We start from the raw sequence: 18,799 nt of genomic DNA, 5'->3' as shown, positions 1-18,799 counted from the left end.
CATGCAGTGGTGTAGCTATTGAGTGTGCAGGACTAGGATGTGGTCTATGAAGAGGGAGAAAATTTGACAGGTGGGGCCTGTTTAATTTCTTGGACCAGGGTCGACGCAAACTACAATACAGCACGGGTCTCCTGCATTAGTGTAATGCATTGGCGGATAGATGCAACGTTTTTAGCGATACATTGACAGATAAGAGTGCAGTGGAATACAAATCTAATCTAATTCAATTTTATACTTATCAGGCACCATCACTCAAGGCGCTTGACATAGTAAAAAAAAACGGTGACAGAACGGAATGATTTAAGATTGGCAGGAGAGTGCAAGGATTGTGGAACGAGTGGCCGCAATAGAGGGGTGCTTAGGGATCACGAAAGGGTAGGGGATGGATGGGAAGGAGTGGAGGGGCGAGTGGAGTGAAGAGGAAGAGAATGGGCAACAGAGAAGAGGTGGAGCTTCACGGGTGGCACGTACTTCACCAGTGGTCCTGGGAAGCAGCGCAGTTCCGTTTGCTCCTCACTCTCCTGCATCATGACCTGCAGGGACATGGGCAGCAGAAATCAGCTGGGGCGAGGGGTTAGGGTTAATGTTAGTGTTAGCATGTGAGTGCTTAGGTCGAGGTAGGGGTTAACATTAGCAGTAAGGCATTCAAATTTGGCCAAGCAAGGCGGCTAACGTTATGGTAAAGATAACAATAGTAAAGTATTATATCACTGAAGCTGTTTATATTAGGTTTGTATTTAGGCAAATAACTTGGGTTAAGGTAAGCATGATAAAGATAAGCATTAGTACCCAATTATTAGTAATGGTACAAGAGACAGTAATATCATGAAAGATGTGTGTTTGCTTAAAACAATTACCAGGGCTTAGGTAAGTTAGAATTAGGGTTAAGCATGAGTGCTGAAATGAGAATAACTGAACATGCAATAGAGATTCATTCCATTTCAGAAGTCAGTTTTATGATTAAGTTCAGATGCTGTGAATAGGGTAGGTGTTCGAGTTAACATTGGGATTTGTGCTAATAAATAAGGTTAGCCTTAACATTAGGATTAATGTAAGCGTTTTGGCTGAGCTTAGGTAGAGTGTTCAGCCGATGGATCGGACTTCTTCCATGTGTGTGCTTTTTGCAGTCACCTCCACGTTGTGTATCTCAACCAGGGCAGGCTGCCCGTCTGCTGGCATGTTGGGCAGCACCTTTATGAGCTGCCCACCCGGGCCGAACCGCGCGATCGTGTGCGGCGCCACAAACTTCTCCGGGGTCATCGGTCTCACGGGGGCCGGGGCAACTGTGATCGACAGAGACAAGAGCATCGTTCAGTACCACGATTGCAATTGGGCACGTAACAATCAATGGATTTAAATCGGTTCTTACGCTCGCAATACATGTAGAATCGTGCACGTTACAAATTATGATCTGCACAAACAACCCGATTTTGTAAATTTTTATTTAGTTTACTTTGTTTAACAAAATTTCAGCTCTGAGAATAAAAAATCTGCTTCATTGCCCATGTGATGAACACGACTCTGTACAAGGAGTAACGGAATGTGCAGTGGTTCCTTGGTTGTGGTCATTGTTTTGTGGTCAAGATGAACACACACACGGTGGTGAACCCGCTGTGTGCGTGTGCGGTGAACGCAGCGGATAACTCACCCTGCTCGCCAGACTGCCATGACTGGGTAGTGTAGTCGTACTGGTAACCGTAGCCCTGGGACGCGTCGTAGCCTGCGCTGGGGTACTGTTCGTAGAGGTAACTCTCCGAGGCGGGCGTTGGTGTCTGGGACTGGTAGGCATGTACTTCCTGGGCTGGCGCACGGTACACGGCACTCTAAAGCGGGAAGAGACGCGACGATTACAAAAACAGATACGAGACTGCGGGGGCCATCGCGACCAAAGCTGTGAACAGGAAATGCTGCTGCCATCACCGCCACAAAGCAACTGATGTTACTGCTGCCCACACCCGTTACAGTACTGCCAGGGGGCTAAATTTGGTCTCCATGGAAATAACACGGTTTTCTAACGAATACGGATATAGCCGCAACCGCACCTGAAATAGTCTGGTGCTTCGAGGACACTGTAAATGACAATATGTTTATGATGGGAGGATAAAATAATTCTGCAAAGATTGGGTCCGGTCTTGGAATCTAAAACAAAAACATCACCCTTGCCTGCTGCGAATGGGTGCTGAATGCGCTGCGGTGGCTCCGCTCGCTGCGCACGCTGTGCACACTGTGCGTGCTGCGTTCGCTGTGCACGCTGCGCCGGTCAAAGTCTTCCGCGTAGGCCTCGGAGGCGCGGCGGTATGGGTCGTCGTCGGCCGCCTGCGGAAGCCGTGGATCCGACGGCCAGTTCTCCATGTAGTTCTCTCGCCTTTGGCAACGGAAGGGAAGGCAAGGGGAGGCCCGCCAGGGTTATCGTTAGGCGAGCTACATGGCCCAAGGGTTTGCGGTTCAATTCCAGCAAGCAGCCCTCGTTATCGCCGTGGGTGTATCAACCTAAAAAGTATTCGCAGTCTGCTCCACAGCAGACGTCAAAGATCCCCCGACTTACATAAAAACAAGTAAGTTATTGCGAACCGGCGTCATGGTCCAATTGAACTAATTCACAAACGTCCACCGCAAATTACTTAATTGGGATTACACCTAGCAATCATCGCCCCACTACTGACAAACTAATGCCTGGTTGCTTTCTAGGGGCCGAGTCACCGTGTGCCCAAATGAACAGCTGCTACTGGGGGTTCCGTTTCATGTTTCAGATGGCATGTGATAAGAGCTACTAATCGTGCTCTGAGATGCCATGGTGTAAGGGGCAGCTCTATCGGTAACAAATAATTATTATCGTGATTATTAACAGATAGCGGGGCGCAAGATGGATTGTCGAACATGCAAAATGCAAACATTTATGTTTCAAGGATAATGCATTCCACAGACACACAGCTGCGATTGTATTTCATTTACCAACACAATACTGGTCAACTGCAGTGCGTCCATCTAAATACGATTATTTATTCACCTCCCATTCTGAGCGCCGCAATTTCTGTATTCAAGTTTCCTGACACGCAGAGAGATTCTTCCTTTTAACTGACCACCATTTCCATCCATAGTAATTAAAATAAATACCACCATGCATATACCTGCCATAGTAGACGTCCTGATAGTAGCCAGGATGCCGGAGCTGCATATCTTGATCGTAACTGTAGCCATCAGCTCTGGGCTGGTCTGGCTCTGCGCACGTGAAGGGGATACAATACATCACTAACATTCATACATGGTATACTTCCATATTTCAAGCATATTTATCCACACAATGCTGATATTCTTACATCAAACACATACACACTAAACATGCACTATGCTACATTAACACATCTGCGTGTACATACATACGCATGCAAATGCTGCCCTTTGGAGGAAAGGGTGGGTGGATCAATCTGATTTGTCAAACTCTCAAACCCGGTGGGGGCTGTGAGAAATGGCCAGGGGATGGCGGTACAGCAAGTAGGTTTGTGAAACAGTCTGTGTGGACCTCCGAGTGTTATTCCGCTTGTGCGCTCCGGGATTTTCTCCTAGAATGTTCTATGTATGGAGGAAACTGGTCATCCCGTTTCCTCCCAAAATAATTCAAAAAATGCGGATGGGAGAACACCGGTACAATGGAAGTGGACAAATACCAAAGCTGGATCACCTTGAAAAGGAGCCTTGAGACTCGGCAAGGTTTTGTTTTCGTATAAGTGACAATACCCATGCAATAAATTCAATGAACATCAACGGTGACCCCAATACACTGAGGCAGAGACCAGGCACTAAAAATAGGGGTGGTGATAGGTGGCTTAGCGGTAGGGCGATCGCCGCTTGTAGGTAGAGGTTCGCTTCACAGTGGAAGTTAAAGATCTCATTACATCATTCTAAAAGAGGAGGCCATTGTGTGCCGGCATCTCGGTGCAAATTTGTTAAAAATGAAAAATTACCTGCAAATAAATCAACTGGCATTACACATGGCAACATTGCCCCCCTACCCCCCACTACTGTGAAACTACTGCAGACTGTCTCAAACAAAGCACCGCTTTGTGCTATAAGAATGGCACAATGAGAAAAATGTACGAGATAATATATATTATTTAAGTATTAATCTTGTACCCAGGTGGGATCCCAGTAAGAGAAGAGGACTTACGAGAGGGTGGGTAACCGTATGCCCTGGCACCGTAATAATTGTCTGCTGCGTAGTAGCCGTCTGGCCTGTCGTAGGGGCCCCTGCAATGTAAAAAGATGTGGGGTAGGCAAACAAACTAAATGGTTAAACAAGACATCAGCTAATAACAATAATACATCAATACTGAACGACTAACAAATTCCTGAAATGAAATATACATATCAATCATCATCTCCTACTACAAAAAATTGGCAGGAACTGCTGAAAAAAACAAAGTCATGAGGCTTCGTGAGGCTTTCCTGGGTAACACAAGCATAATAGATAAGCAGATAATGTCTCCTTCCAATATCTGTTTTTCCCCATGAACACAACCCATCGGCTCCACAGCCTTCTGGGAGTGAATACTTTGAGAAACGTCGTATTCAGAATGTAAATGTTGTGGATTTGCTCTCCAACACACCGGTGTGCTGTACTCGTAACGAATTGGCATGTTCTGTTTACGTGACAAACCTTACTAATTGGCTGTGTCGGGTGGTGGCGGGTTTAAAGACAAATTTATATATTTAAGCGATCTAACCCAAAAAACTATTATGGATAATTTTATGAGACACGATGGTTTGTATCTTTTATTAAGAGGCCATAATAGTCAATGCCACCGATGGCACATCCTACCATCGCTTTCTTCCTTCTGCCACGTACCACAACAGCCTAGGCGTATCTATAAGATAACAGCTCTGTTGCTTTATGGGTTTTTCCTTGGTTTAACTTCAACACGTTCTTAGCCACACAAACGGTGGGACACGTGTGAGAGGTGTGGGGGGCATAGCCCACCATGAAGAATTTCCGATTATTAAACACGTAGCAAGTCATCATTCCAGGATTTGGTGAACTGTCACATCTGATTCAAGATTTGATTACTGTCTCAACTATTCTCTCTACACTTTCACCTCATTTGTAGTTTTCTACGGCGATTTATTTGTACCGCCGATAAAGGCAAGTTTGTGCCGTGTCGGTCTAATTAGCATTTCGTGTACGGTTTAATTTGCTCTGCCTCACGTGTTCGATCTCATTTGTACTGTCTCATCAGCACCGATTCATTATGTCTTGTTCATTTCAGCCATTATCCCAAAGGAAACATCTCATACAATACAAATGGTAAACAATTTGACTCGTGCGTGTATACGGTTTTATCAACCACGAGGGTGTACAAATCTATTTTAATTGTTCAGTTACGTGGAGCGAGCACACTCACCGCTCCGAGTAGTGGCTGGCACGGGAACTGGGCCTCTCCGGTTCGGGGGGACGGTAGCGGCCGTATGCGTCGTAGCCGCCCTGGTAGCTGCCCTGTCGTGACAGAGGCTGCTCGTAGCTGGCACTGCGCCCGTTCTGCTGCAAAACACCACAAACAGCGGCAAGCAAGACGACTCAGCAAGAGTAACAACCTCGATTAAGGGGAGGCTGGGGAACCTTATCCTTACTGAAAAGGACTTTCTAAAATATTTGGGGGGCCACACGTGAACACACACCTCAGTCACATAAATTAGTCCAAGGACATCTTGCAGCGGCAGAAGTGATACCGAGCACGTTAAAATGTTGCCTTGTCAAAGAAATTGCCCCGAAGTACCCAATTAGTGTGGCTAAGAAGCTTGCAGTACTGGATAAACATTGTTTGTGGGCCATTTCCAAGTGGTAGACTTTGTTGCCATGGGCCGTATGAAATTAACTCGTAGGCCATAGATACGCGACATATACCTTAAGACGGAAAACACTCGAGATGTATTCACACCAAACCCTATGCTCACATGAATTTTAATAAGCATGGAATTGTTCGTTTTAAATCCACAAAATATAAATGGTGAAATTTTTTTAAGAGTGTTTCACATTGAAAAGTTTGGCCAATGATTTCTATTGTGTTTGTGAAAGCCCGTGTCCAGAGAAAACTCGTGTACACCTGAAGATAACACTCCAGAGGCATCTACTGGCCACCTTGCAGCCCTTGCAAGTCGGTGTCTGGTGCACACGATAACTAAATGTTATCCACCAACTGCACCTACACGGTAAAGGATTACAGATACGTTAATCAGTACAGGAAGTAGGATGCAGAAAAAGCGACCCAAAAACCAAATGGCCCTGGTGATCTTGGCTATCTGATATGAGTTTCAAGCTCTGTTTATAACACTAAATTAAAAGTTATAAAGCACATCATTAGATCCCTCAACAGATAACTGTTATGTCACTCCATTATAGTGTCATGTCATATCACAAGTGGTACATGACAGACCATCTGGCCATGAAGTACCTTATATCAATAACTATATCAGAATTGGACAGACATCCTAGGTATGTATTTATGACAGATGTATTGTTTTGGCTGCCTCTCCGCTTAAGAAACTGTAACGTCCTCCCCATAACACCCACTTACTGATAAAATGTGTATGCATTTTATTTGTACTTATTTAAATGCAGATCTCCCTTGAAAAATAGACTGCTGGTCTCAATGGCTTTTTAGTTATAAATCTACCAATCACTTGTGTGACTTATGTTGTGGTCTGCCTTGCCGGTCCTTTCTCCACTCAATTCTGTGTGGGGCCATCTCCACGTCCACTCCAGTCCTTCATAGTGCGTTTCACCATTTCGGTACAATGGAGTAACTGGTTCACTGGTTGTACTGGTGCTGGAACACAAATACTGGTTCAACAGAATATAGTACTATTTACATTTCAAGGGAATTGAACAAAACATCGCAGGCAGTACGCTCCTGAAAAAGTATGGAACTCATTGTGGCTATACTACTAAATGAAGACAAACATTAATTGCACAAGTCATTAGCAAGTGTTTTCACCTCATAGTACGCCTGGGCAGCTCTGGGGTCGGCCTGCTGGTAGTACTGGTAGTAGTGATGTGCCCAGGGGTCGGTGCCATAGGGGTACGGCGGTTGCCCGTAGCCCGCCGTCCCTGCTGGCAGCGGTGGGTAGCCCGGGTAGGTGCCAGCAGCGGCAGCAGCAGCATAGCGAGCCGCCTCGTCGCCCGGGTAGCGCCCGCCCGTCTGACTGCCCGCATACTGTCCTGCTTGCTGATGCTCGGCAGTAGAGTGTTGAGATGACGACGGCTGTGGTGGCGCCCCTGTTGGGTAGTGAGATGAAGAAACTGGTGGCTGAGAATCGTTGGGTGGGTAAGCTACAGAACTATCTTGCTGTTGTTCAGTTTGTGTCCGTACAGGTTGATCGGGTGGATATGGAGTAGTTGCAGTGACTTCAACTGATGCTGCTCGTTCTGGGAGAGAATGGTAACTCGAGGTCACAACTGGCTGCTGCTGCTGCAGTGCTGCCTTTGAGTCAGCAATAGGCGGGTTTGCCAAGGTCACATGGGTCGAGGCTGCAGATGAGTCTGCATGCTGTGGAGGTGGAAGCTGTGAGGAGGGAGGCACCTGATGGCTTGGAGTTGGCTCGCTTAGCTGTTCCATTGACTGGCTCTTCCCAGATAAAATTTCTTGTGGAATTTGAACAACAGGCTGCTGGGCTCTGGGTGGTGGCTGTTGTTGTTGCTGCTGCTGTTGCTGCTGCTGCGGTTGCTGTTGTGGCTGCTGCTGCGTGACAGATGAACCTGGTACCTGCTGCCAAGCAGAAGGCTGTGACTGCAAGTGAGATGACACCGGTGGTGGACATGGCGGTACAGTGGATGTTGGCTGCAACTGAATGGGACCACCTTCTTGTGTCCTCATGGCGCCCTCTTGAGCAAATGCTGCTTGCCGCACGGTCAGGTCGAGAGCCTGATCGCCACTCTTGGGTTTCTCAATTTGCTGGTAAATGGAAGGGTTGTGTTGCTCACCCTGAGTTGGAAAGCTAAGCAGCGCATTCTTCGTCGCCGGTGGATCAATGGCGGTCATGCCCACGAGAGACGGGTTACCATAATTACTGGGCGGGCGCTCTCTGTGTTGAGCGGCTTGCGCGTTCAGAGATTCTTCCTGCCATGACGACATCATCTGGGGCTGCTGGCTGATGGCTGGAGATGTAGCGCAACGAGCTCCTTCTGCAAAAAGCTGCCCACCGACGAAACCCTGGGTCGTGGGCACGGGGGCGGCACTGATGGCGGGAACGGTAGGGAGGGTCAATGAATCAGACGGCACAAAGGTCAGCAGAAGGTTTTGTGAAAGTGCCGAGTGGTGCATCAGTGACTCGGGTTGAGTGCGAGTGACAGAGACAATGCCATTTTCAGATGTCTGGTTGCTTCCCCTGCGTGACAAATCAGCGGCCGTCGGAGGGACCAACTGAGGCTGCGGCAGGATTATTGGCGGAACCAGACCTATGTCCAACGGGGCCACGGGACAAATGACTGGTGCGATGGCTGGTCCAATCACAGCTGGCCCGTGCATTTTGGACGCTGGTGGAATTTCCATGTTCTCCACCGCGGACCCAGTGTATCCGTGGATCGCGCCTCCATGCCTGGTGCCCATCTCCTCCTCCGGAGGCTGAATCACATCTCCTCCGGCTGCTGGCTTCCTCGGCGGTTGCAGCGCAGGTGCGGCTGGAGCAAGGATGACGGTCTCGTCCAGGCCGGGGACCCCATCCTGCGCCCACAGCGTCGTCATGGGGCTCTCCGTCATCTGCCGCAGCGCCGAGCTGCGTGACAACGGCCGACTGGGCCGCCGCTCGCTCGGCGTCGAGTGCACACCGACCGGCGGCTTGCCGGGGTTCGCCGGACTCGCCACGGCACTGGGGATCTCTTGATTATCGGGCAACAGCTCCATGTTGGCATGCGCCGTACGTTGCAGCGCACGGTGACGTGCACCCCGGGCGCCGAAGTGCTCCTTGTTGAGCTCCTCATCGAAGTTGAGGCTCGTCTCATCCCAGCTGCCCACCTTCTCAGGGGCAGCGGCGCCATCTGCCGGATCTACTACGGAGTGCTGTGGCGAGCGGAATGGCTCAAACGAGCTGTTCCTGCTCAACTGGAAGTGGCCCGTAGGCCGAGGTGGGCTTGGACTGCCGGGCCACGCTTGCGCGGCGGTCGCATCGGCCGACAACTGCACATTCACAGGGGCGGTGGCAGGCCCCTGATGGTAAAAGTCCCCCAAGCCTGATAACGTTTGGGGATGCGGCCCTGCCGGGTTCTCCTGCTGAATGAACGTGTTCGACACCTTGGGATATACGGGCTTCTTGGCGTGTCCGCCAGCACTGCTCATACTGACACCGCTCAGCGTAGAGGACGTGGCGCTGGCCGGTCGGCCTGGCCGGGCCACCGAGTCCGGCGTCTCGACGTTGGGAAGAAGCTCAGCATTGTCAGGGAGCTGCGGCGGCCGATCCCGCAAGGTGCCATCGGGATGGACTGCGCCGAATGGATGGTTCGGTGAGTTTGTTGGTTGGCCAACGTTTTCCTGCTTGAAAGGATCCCTTGGTGGAACCTCCTGGTTCTGGGTGTAGTCCCAGTGACCAGAACCTTGAATCGTGGACGCCGCATTCAATGGCGCTACGATACCACCAACCGACCCTTCCAGGCTTACATCAGGGTTCTCAAGAGATGGATTAGAGAAGGACGCAGGGCTGCTGTTCACGTTGGCACCCTCAGGTACACCGTGCTGAGCGGCGCTGTCAGCCTGACTCCATCCGCTGGGCTGGAGTTGTGCTATGCTCGTCGGGGCCATAGTTGCCTGGTGAGAAGAGACGTTCTCAAAATTCTCAACATCATCATCCCTGAAGAACATGGACACAGTGCTGCAGTCGACGTCCGTCTGGGGACTTTTTAGGGCGTCTGCGCAGCCTGACATGTGTGCATTATGATCCCCCTCGTGTGCCGGCCCACTGTTGTAACCCACTCTGCCCTGCACGTCTGTGTGAAAGCCTTGCTGCTGTAAGGATGCGTCGAATGAGTACTGAGAGGCAGCTGCATTTCCAGGGTAGGTTTCTGCATTGGAGCTAGGCTCCGCCAACGTATTATCCAGATGAGGGGGGAGCTGAGGGACACCGTGCTGCTGCTGTGGTGGTGATGCTGTGTAAACGTCCCCTTGGGGCGCATACTCATGCGCGTGCGGTCCAGGGTTATAACTCTCGTACGTGGGTGCACCAGAGGACGTGGGAACCTCGGCAGATGTGCTGGAATTTTGAGGAAGGCGCTCTGCAGGGTAGAGTTCCTGGTCATATTCTCCGGAGCCTGGTCGGTACGGGGCTTGGTGCGATTGTGGGAGACCGGGATTGTAGTAATTAACGGCTCCATCATGCGCTGGCTGACCATAGCCAGGCAGGCCCTGTGCAGGTGCCACCCTCTGTACAGATCCAGCACCGAGTTCCGGGTGTCCTGATGGATCCATAGTGGCGCTCGGCACTGTGCCTTGCATGTGCCCGTAGGGTGGGTGGCCCTGATGTGGCGGTGGGACTGGTGAAGGACCCATGTAAGAGTCCCGAGGGCCTCCAGGCTGCAGGACAGCAGTCGAATGCACCTGGGAATGCTGTCCATGCTGCAGAGAAAAATGTGAGTCATTGTGATGTGTCACTTGGGGATGATGCTGAGGAGGTGCCGGTGCATGCTGGTAACCGTGGGAAACGGGGCCTTGCTGGTATAAATGGCCGTGCTCCAGGGAGGAAGCGGATGACACAGGCATGGCTTCAGCACCAGATGGGCGCAACCCTTGCTGAGGCTGGAAGTATGGATCCGCCCCTGCGGAAGAAGCAGGCACTGCCCAGGATGGCAGTGGAACTGACGTGGGGGGCAGGGATGGTGGCATAAACTGTACTGGAGCGGCGGCGGGCGCATGCTGCATTGGGTTGAACACATTTAGTTGCTGCTGCTGTTGCTGCTGTTGCTGCTGCTGGTGCTGCTGTTGCTGGGCTGGTGGATTTGTTATCAAAGAAGACGGCGGCTGAGCGGAGACCGGAACAGCAGGCTGGTTGAACGGCTGTGTCGGGTTAAAGAATTGAGTTGGTCCTGGCTGGCTGACGAGCGGTGGTGCACTCCCAGTGGGGTTGAAAGGCACGGGCTGCGCCAGCACGGGTGGCGACGGCCCCGGCTGCTGCAGGCGGTTAAATGCAAAAGGGTCCGAGATGAGCGGCTGCTTTGGTGGTGCGGCTGCAGATGCCGCCGCTCCCGCCATCGTGGGCGTTGTTCTCCGGCCGTACGGCGTCGTTCGCCGAAAGGGCGAGGGCGCACCATGCTTGGGAGGGCCAGCAAGTGGTGGCCCCGTGGGTGAAGTGGCAGCCCCAAGTTGACCCACTGGGGATGGCGTTGCGTTCTGAGGGATGGGCGCAAACATCACGGCAGCGGTGGGCCCGGATGTGTCACCACGGTCAGCCTTGGTAAGCCTGCAGGCAGTGTTTGATTATGAAGAAAGGCAGAAAGTTAGTGCAAACAATGAGATTATCCGACTGCTGTTTAAGGTCTTAGTCTCTCACTAAATGCACTACTTGAGCACAAATATTGAGATTGTGCACTGTAGTGGATTTTCTGCATTGCAAGATTTAGACTTTATGGACCAGGTTCTTAAGTAATATAGCAATTCAAGCAAGTTAACTACTGCGGTGAATTTCAGTGATTTGTTCATATATAAATAAGACTCATCCAAGTGGATTATAGTGGAGCAGTGCATTGCCCGATTAATCTAAAAACATGAGTGATAGTGAAGTGTGGTAGAGCATAGTCAAACAACCCTCATGGAGAAGCCTTCATTCAGCAGGGAATTGGCAAAGTACTGTAAAATATCCTTATAATGATGATCATGAGCCAGCCATTTTGCAGTAAAACAGTAATGAAACATGGTCATGAACTTCAAGTATATGCCCTTAATGTAAAACTTAAACAAAAGTAGAGCAGCTGGGAAAATCATGTTGGTATACACCCCAAATTGTCAAGGTAAAACAATAAGTCTAATTTCACGCAATAATGCATATCAAAGTGGGTTCTATACACTTGGGCTTGGAAACACGCAATCTGAGTCAACATGGCTATTTTCTTTCAGCTTCAGAGTTAACGCCACTAAGCACACACATGCACACTACACACACAGATTGATCCAGGAACTGGCTGAGCAGTGCAACGTCTAACAGCTCTCAGCGAGTGGCTGTGTGTATGGACACCTGGCACTGATAGCCACCGCTTGTCGCTGACCCGGGGAGCCACACGAAGCAATACAAGCACGAAACACATTTCTGTTTGAGCCCAATCGATACTTGCTTCCACATCAGCATCTGTGCCAAATGCACACAGCACCTTGCAAGTAGCAGGCCCATGCCAACCTTGGTGAACACATTGCTCTACACTGTACAGTTTTTCTAACCGCACATGAGCAAACACCGTAGTGTTGTTACAAAATATTAGTTTGCGTTCAATGCAATGTGCTGTCACTGCAGGAGTGTACATTTCGTCAATACAAGCAGTGATCAACATGTGCCACGCTGTCAGTAGGAGCTCTCAGTGGTTTCAAAACCCCCAGAGGCTTTAAAGCTTACAAAAAATGTACTTTAATCATCATTATTACATTTACAAGAGAGGATTTTTAAAGACACTGTTGATAGAAAATTCATAAATTGCACGTTGCTGTGAAATGCTGAATAAATGTGACAAAAAAAGGTCTAGCATACGAACTCAAAAAGTAAATTTTAGGAGTATACTTTAAAATATGCGTGAAAGCAGTGTACAGCACCAGTAAAACATAACTACTCCGGTATGGCTTTGATAGTTATATCAGCTTCAAGTAATGTTCGTAAAATAACAGGTACCACTGACGCAGTCTTATCTCCTGCCGCTAAAAACGCAATAAATGTTAAACAGCTGACTTGCAGCTGTTTCCTATAGAACTAAAAAACAAGTGTCTGAAGCCCTTATTAAAAATGTTCAAATGCCAAAAATAAACATGTATAAGGACACCCATTGCTCCTCGGCTACATATATTCATTCAGCATTGTATCTTATTTATGAAGCATATTCAGGGTTTAAAAGCTAAAAAACACCCAAGCGTAACAACAGATGATGCAACATTATCCGTACAGTTCTGCAACATGAGTTTAATTCCTGCCTACAGCTAAGCATCGGTGACGAGTTATATCCAAACTGGTCCTGGGTATCCCTTTAGCAGCAGCCACAATGATTGACCAGGTGAGGAATTAATCATTTGGCAGAGGATTGACAAAGGGTTGTAATAGGATTTTATGTCAATACTACAATCAAATTGCATTTCTACTAATAGAAATAAATGTGTTGCCAATTTCTGACGACTCTTATAATCTGTGAAATTAAATGGCTCATCATCCTCCGAAATCGTCATCAACACTATCATCACATTGACATTATCATCACCATCATCCATTGTATAACCACTGCTGGATGATGGTATCCCTGCTCCATTACCATCCCTAACAGTACACTGGCACCACAATCATTCCAAGTAATGCATGTCAACGAATCTCTGTTCCATCTCTGGGGTAATCATCCTCGCAATGTCCCTCTTTATCACGACAGACATTTGGAAATTGGGGACATTTGCTGGAATAATGATCTTATCCAGAAACAGCCATAAATAATTATTAATCTTTACCACCAATAATATCCGTTTTCACAGATTGTGTCCAGCTATGGACAATGGCAATCGTGGATGAGAGGCGTTTCTGCATCTATACCACCATTGTGAAAATTTGAATAAAGTTGATTTTTCTTTCACTCAAACCAGCGAGGGAAAGTAGTTATCCAATTTAGATTCCTGAGCCGGAGGTAACACTTTCACAGTCATATGCTGTGAGTTTATCAACCCACATATGTAATACCATTTAAGATATATACCATAACAGACAACTTGTCATAAACCCAACAAGGCTACATAAAAATATGGACAGTGATAGTGTAGTCGAATCAGGCCTTACATAATACAACTGTAAAAGCTGTGCTGGAAATATATTTCCATGGCAGAGCTGAACCTTCTAAAAGATGCCTTGCATTAAAAACGTTATAGAAATAACATTCTAACTATAATCAATTAATACAGTATACGACTGCAGAAAATACGTGATGCATGCTCCAGAAGCAGGACGTACATTAAGGATAAAACATTAAAACCAGTGGCGAAGATTCTAATATGGCTTTGGCAACCCTTGCCTAAACAATTTGACTTGAACATAATTGCTTGTACCGTAATCAATATTCACACTGTAATAATTAAAATCATATAAATGTACAACCCTTTCTCAATCCACTGCTGTATTACACCAAGTCATGATAATGTTTGTACAACCCACTGAAGCCACTTTTGGATGACACCAAAAATGTACAATCCGTTTTTACATCAACTGCTGGATGAAATCAATACTATCGCACAACCCTGTTTCAATCCACTACTGGTCTACACCAACAATAATAATGAACAACCTCTTGTCAATCTACTGCTGGACGACACCAACATTTGTATGTTCATTTATCGAATTAAAAAAAGCATCCCATACTCCTGCGGTCTCCAACCGTGCTGGGCTGGCAGCTCCGCCCGGGGCCTAGCAACCAGGCCCCGGGCAAAATTCCAGACAACACCGGTGACCCCGGGAAAACAGCGAACAGGCCTCACAATGTCGCCGACTCAAGGCACATCGTGAGCATCATCATAAACACCACCACCAACCACCACGACCGCCAAACACAATCCGGAGACAATCGTTGCAGCTGTCACCTCGATTATCTCCTGGCAGAGTTCGAAGTCCCAGACTTCACAGCGTAGGCGCCATCGCCAACCTCCAGGTGAAGGAGACGCGACGTGGACTTTAATCGCTCACCGACGGCAAGCGCATCAGCTCATTCCGGGACAATAGAGACCGTGAAGACGCCGTAATTGCGAGGGAGGATGCGTGGGGTGGGTGGGGGGAGAAACGGCGCCTTTCAGCAGTTACAGAGGCGTGAAGGAAGCCGCTTTAACTTGAGCTCTCGGCGACGTCAGCAGTAAGGACGTGTTTATGGGATCCGTGTCCGGCGAGGCTTTTGCATTTCCTAGTCAGTATGGGCGAGCCGAGGCGCGCCGCGCTCGCCGATTGGTGGGCGCGCGCCGCGAGCGGAGGCTCTCAGCCAATGGGGCGGCGCGACACGAAAGGGCGCGCCCGTGCGGGGTGGGAATTGTGGGAGCCGCCGCGGCCGCCTCCTCCTCCTCCCGGAGCTGACTGTGAAAGCGCCACATGTACACACAGCACACACACACATAGCGCACACACACACAGCGCACACACACACACACACAGCACACACACACACATAGCGCACACACACACATAGCGCACACACACACATAGCGCACACACACACAGCGCACACACACACAGCGCACACACACACATAGCGCACACACACACATAGCGCACACACACACATAGCGCACACACACACAGCGCACACACACACAGCGCACACACACACATAGCGCACACACACACAGCGCACACACACACATAGCGCACACACACACATAGCGCACACACACACATAGCGCACACACACACAGCGCACACACACATATAGCGCACACACACACATAGCGCACACACACACAGCGCACACACACATATAGCGCACACACACACATAGCGCACACACACACAGCGCACACACACAGCGCACACATACACATAGCGCACACACACACATAGCGCACACACACACATAACGCACACACACACAGAGCACACACACATATAGCGCACACACACATAGCACACACACACACATATAGCGTACACACACTCAGCACATACACTCAGCACACACACTCAGCACACACACACTCATAGCGCACACACACACATAGCACACACACATATAGCACACACACACACATAGCGCACACACACATAGCGCACACACACACATAGCACACACACATAGCGCACACACATAGCACACACACACACAGCACACACAGCGCACACACACACAGCACACACTCATAGCGCACACACTCAGCACACACACAGCACTCACACTCAGAACACACACACATAGCGCACACACACACACACAGCGCACACACACAGCGCACACACACAGCGCACACACACAGCGCACACACACTCAGCACACACACACACTCAGCACACACACACTCAGCACACACACACACTCAGCGCACACACACTCAGCGCACACACACACAGCGCACACACTCATAGCGCACACACACACATAGCGCACACACACACATAGCGCACACACAGAGCGCACACACTCATAGCGCACACACACACATATAGTGCACACACACAGCGCGCACACACACACAGCACGCACACACATATAGCGCACACAGCGCACACACACAGCGCACACACACACAGCACACACTCAGCACACACACAGCACTCACACTCAGCACACACACATAGTGCACACACACTCAGCACACACAGCGCACACACACTCAGCACACACATAGTGCACACACACACACATAGCACACACACTCAGCACACACACACATAGCGCACACACACACATAGCGCACACACACTCAGCACACACACACATAGTGTACACACACACATAGCACACACACTCAGCACACACACACTCAGCACACACACACACTCAGCACACACACACACAGCACGCACACTCAGAACACACACACTCATAGCGCACATACACTCAGCACACACACATAGCACACACACACATAGCACACACACTCAGCACACACACACATAGCACACACACACATAGCACACACACACATAGCACACACACACTCAGTTCACACACACGCATAGCACACACACTCAGTTCACACACACGCATAGCACACACACTCAGCACACACACACAAATAGCACACACACATAGCGCACACACACACATAGCACACACACACAAACGCACACAGAACACACACACATAGCGCACACACTCAGCACACACACATATAGCACACACACTCATCACACACACACATGGCACACACACTCAGCACACACACACTCACAGCACACACACACAGCACACACACACACAGCGCACACACACATAGCGCACACACACAGCACACACACACTCAGCACACACACACTCACAGCACACACACAGCACACACAACACACACACTCAGCACACACACATAGCACACACACATAGAACACACACAGCACACACACACATAGCACACACACTCAGCACACACACATAGCGCACGCACACACTCAGTACACACACTCAGCACACACACATAGCACACACACACACACAGCGCACACACACACATCACACACACAGCACACACACATAGCACACACACGCACTTAGCGCACACACACATAGGACACACACACACAGCACACACACTCAGCACACACACAGCACACACACACTCAGCGCACACACACAGCACACACACTCAGCACACACTCAGCACACACACATAGCGCACACACACACTCAGCGCACACACACATAGCACACACACACACACAGCGCACACACACACATCACACACACAGCACACACACATAGCACACACACGCACATAGCGCACACACACATAGCGCACACACACATAGGACACACACACACAGCACACACACTCAGCACACACTCAGCACACACACATAGCGCACACACACATAGCACACACACACACACACAGCGCACACACACACATCACACACACAGCACACACACATAGCACACACACGCACATAGCGCACACAGCACACACACATAGCGCACACACACATAGGACACACACACACAGCACACACACTCAGCACACACACAGCACACACACACTCAGCGCACACACACAGCACACACACACTCAGCGCACACACACAGCACACACACAGCGCACACACACACAGCGCACACAGCACACACACACGCGTGCGCGTTGCAGTGTAAACACACGTGTGAGCAATGCCAAGTTTGTACAAGTTGCCTACATGGCTCCACCTGATTCGCTTAAGACCTTAAGTAGTGTCGTGGTTATTTTGGTGGTCCGGATTATAAGACGCACACCAAACTTCGTGGCGATAGCCTTTAACAGGCTATAAGGGGCAAGTTCTGAGACCCTTAGGAAAATCAGACGCACTCAGCGCACACAGCACACACACACATAGCGCACACACACAGCACACACACACACTCAGCACACACACTCAGCACACACACACAGCACACACACACTCAGCACACACACTCAGCACACACACAGCACACACACAATCAGCACACACACACACAATCAGCACACACACACTCAGCGCACACACACTCAGCGCACACACACTCAGCGCACACACACTCAGCGCACACACACTCAGCGCACACACACTCAGCGCACACACACATAGCGCGCACACACACAGCACACACACACTCAGCACACACACTCAGCACACACACACACAATCAGCACACACACTCAGCACACACTCAGCGCACACACACTCAGCGCACACACACTCAGCGCACACACACATAGCGCACACACACATAGCACACACACACAGCACACACACTCAGCACACACACACAATCAGCACACACACAATCAGCACACACACTCAGCACACACACACTCAGAACACACATAGCACACACACACACGGCACACACACACTCAGAACACACACACTCAGCACACTCGTGTCCAGCGTTGATAAAGTCACACAGAGATGGGTCTCAAACACGGGCCAAAGATCCCGCGGTTATAGCCTC

General features: G+C 49.6%; 1 protein-coding gene across 8 annotated transcripts in view; it reads right to left on the bottom strand.

The window, feature by feature from the left end:
* LOC144733932 (protein transport protein Sec16A-like) overlaps positions 1-15,086 on the bottom strand; it is a 45,885-nt gene extending 30,799 nt beyond the window's left edge. For 6 of the 8 annotated variants that reach the window (XR_013588459.1, XM_078615953.1, XM_078615958.1 and 3 more), the window contains exons 1-9: positions 14,778-15,086; positions 6,987-11,433; positions 5,397-5,533; positions 4,166-4,245; positions 3,129-3,219; positions 2,158-2,365; positions 1,649-1,823; positions 1,132-1,283; positions 472-533 (exon numbers count right to left, since the gene is read on the bottom strand). Coding sequence is in view for 7 of the 8 variants with exons in the window: in XM_078615953.1 (XP_078472079.1) it covers positions 472-533; positions 1,132-1,283; positions 1,649-1,823; positions 2,158-2,365; positions 3,129-3,219; positions 4,166-4,245; positions 5,397-5,533; positions 6,987-11,384 (5,303 nt within the window). In the remaining variant the exon portion in view is untranslated. The remainder of the gene's footprint in view (positions 1-471; positions 534-1,131; positions 1,284-1,648; positions 1,824-2,157; positions 2,366-3,128; positions 3,220-4,165; positions 4,246-5,396; positions 5,534-6,986; positions 11,434-14,777) is intronic. The other 2 variants (XM_078615956.1, XM_078615954.1) reach the window with 2 other exon arrangements.
* Positions 15,087-18,799: the final 3,713 nt, after the last annotated feature.

Source organism: Lampetra planeri, chromosome 49, assembly GCF_965212315.1.
Source record: "Lampetra planeri chromosome 49, kcLamPlan1.2.h2, whole genome shotgun sequence".
Classification (NCBI taxonomy): Eukaryota; Metazoa; Chordata; class Hyperoartia; order Petromyzontiformes; family Petromyzontidae; genus Lampetra; species Lampetra planeri.
This window is presented reverse-complemented; position numbering and strand designations above follow the sequence as displayed.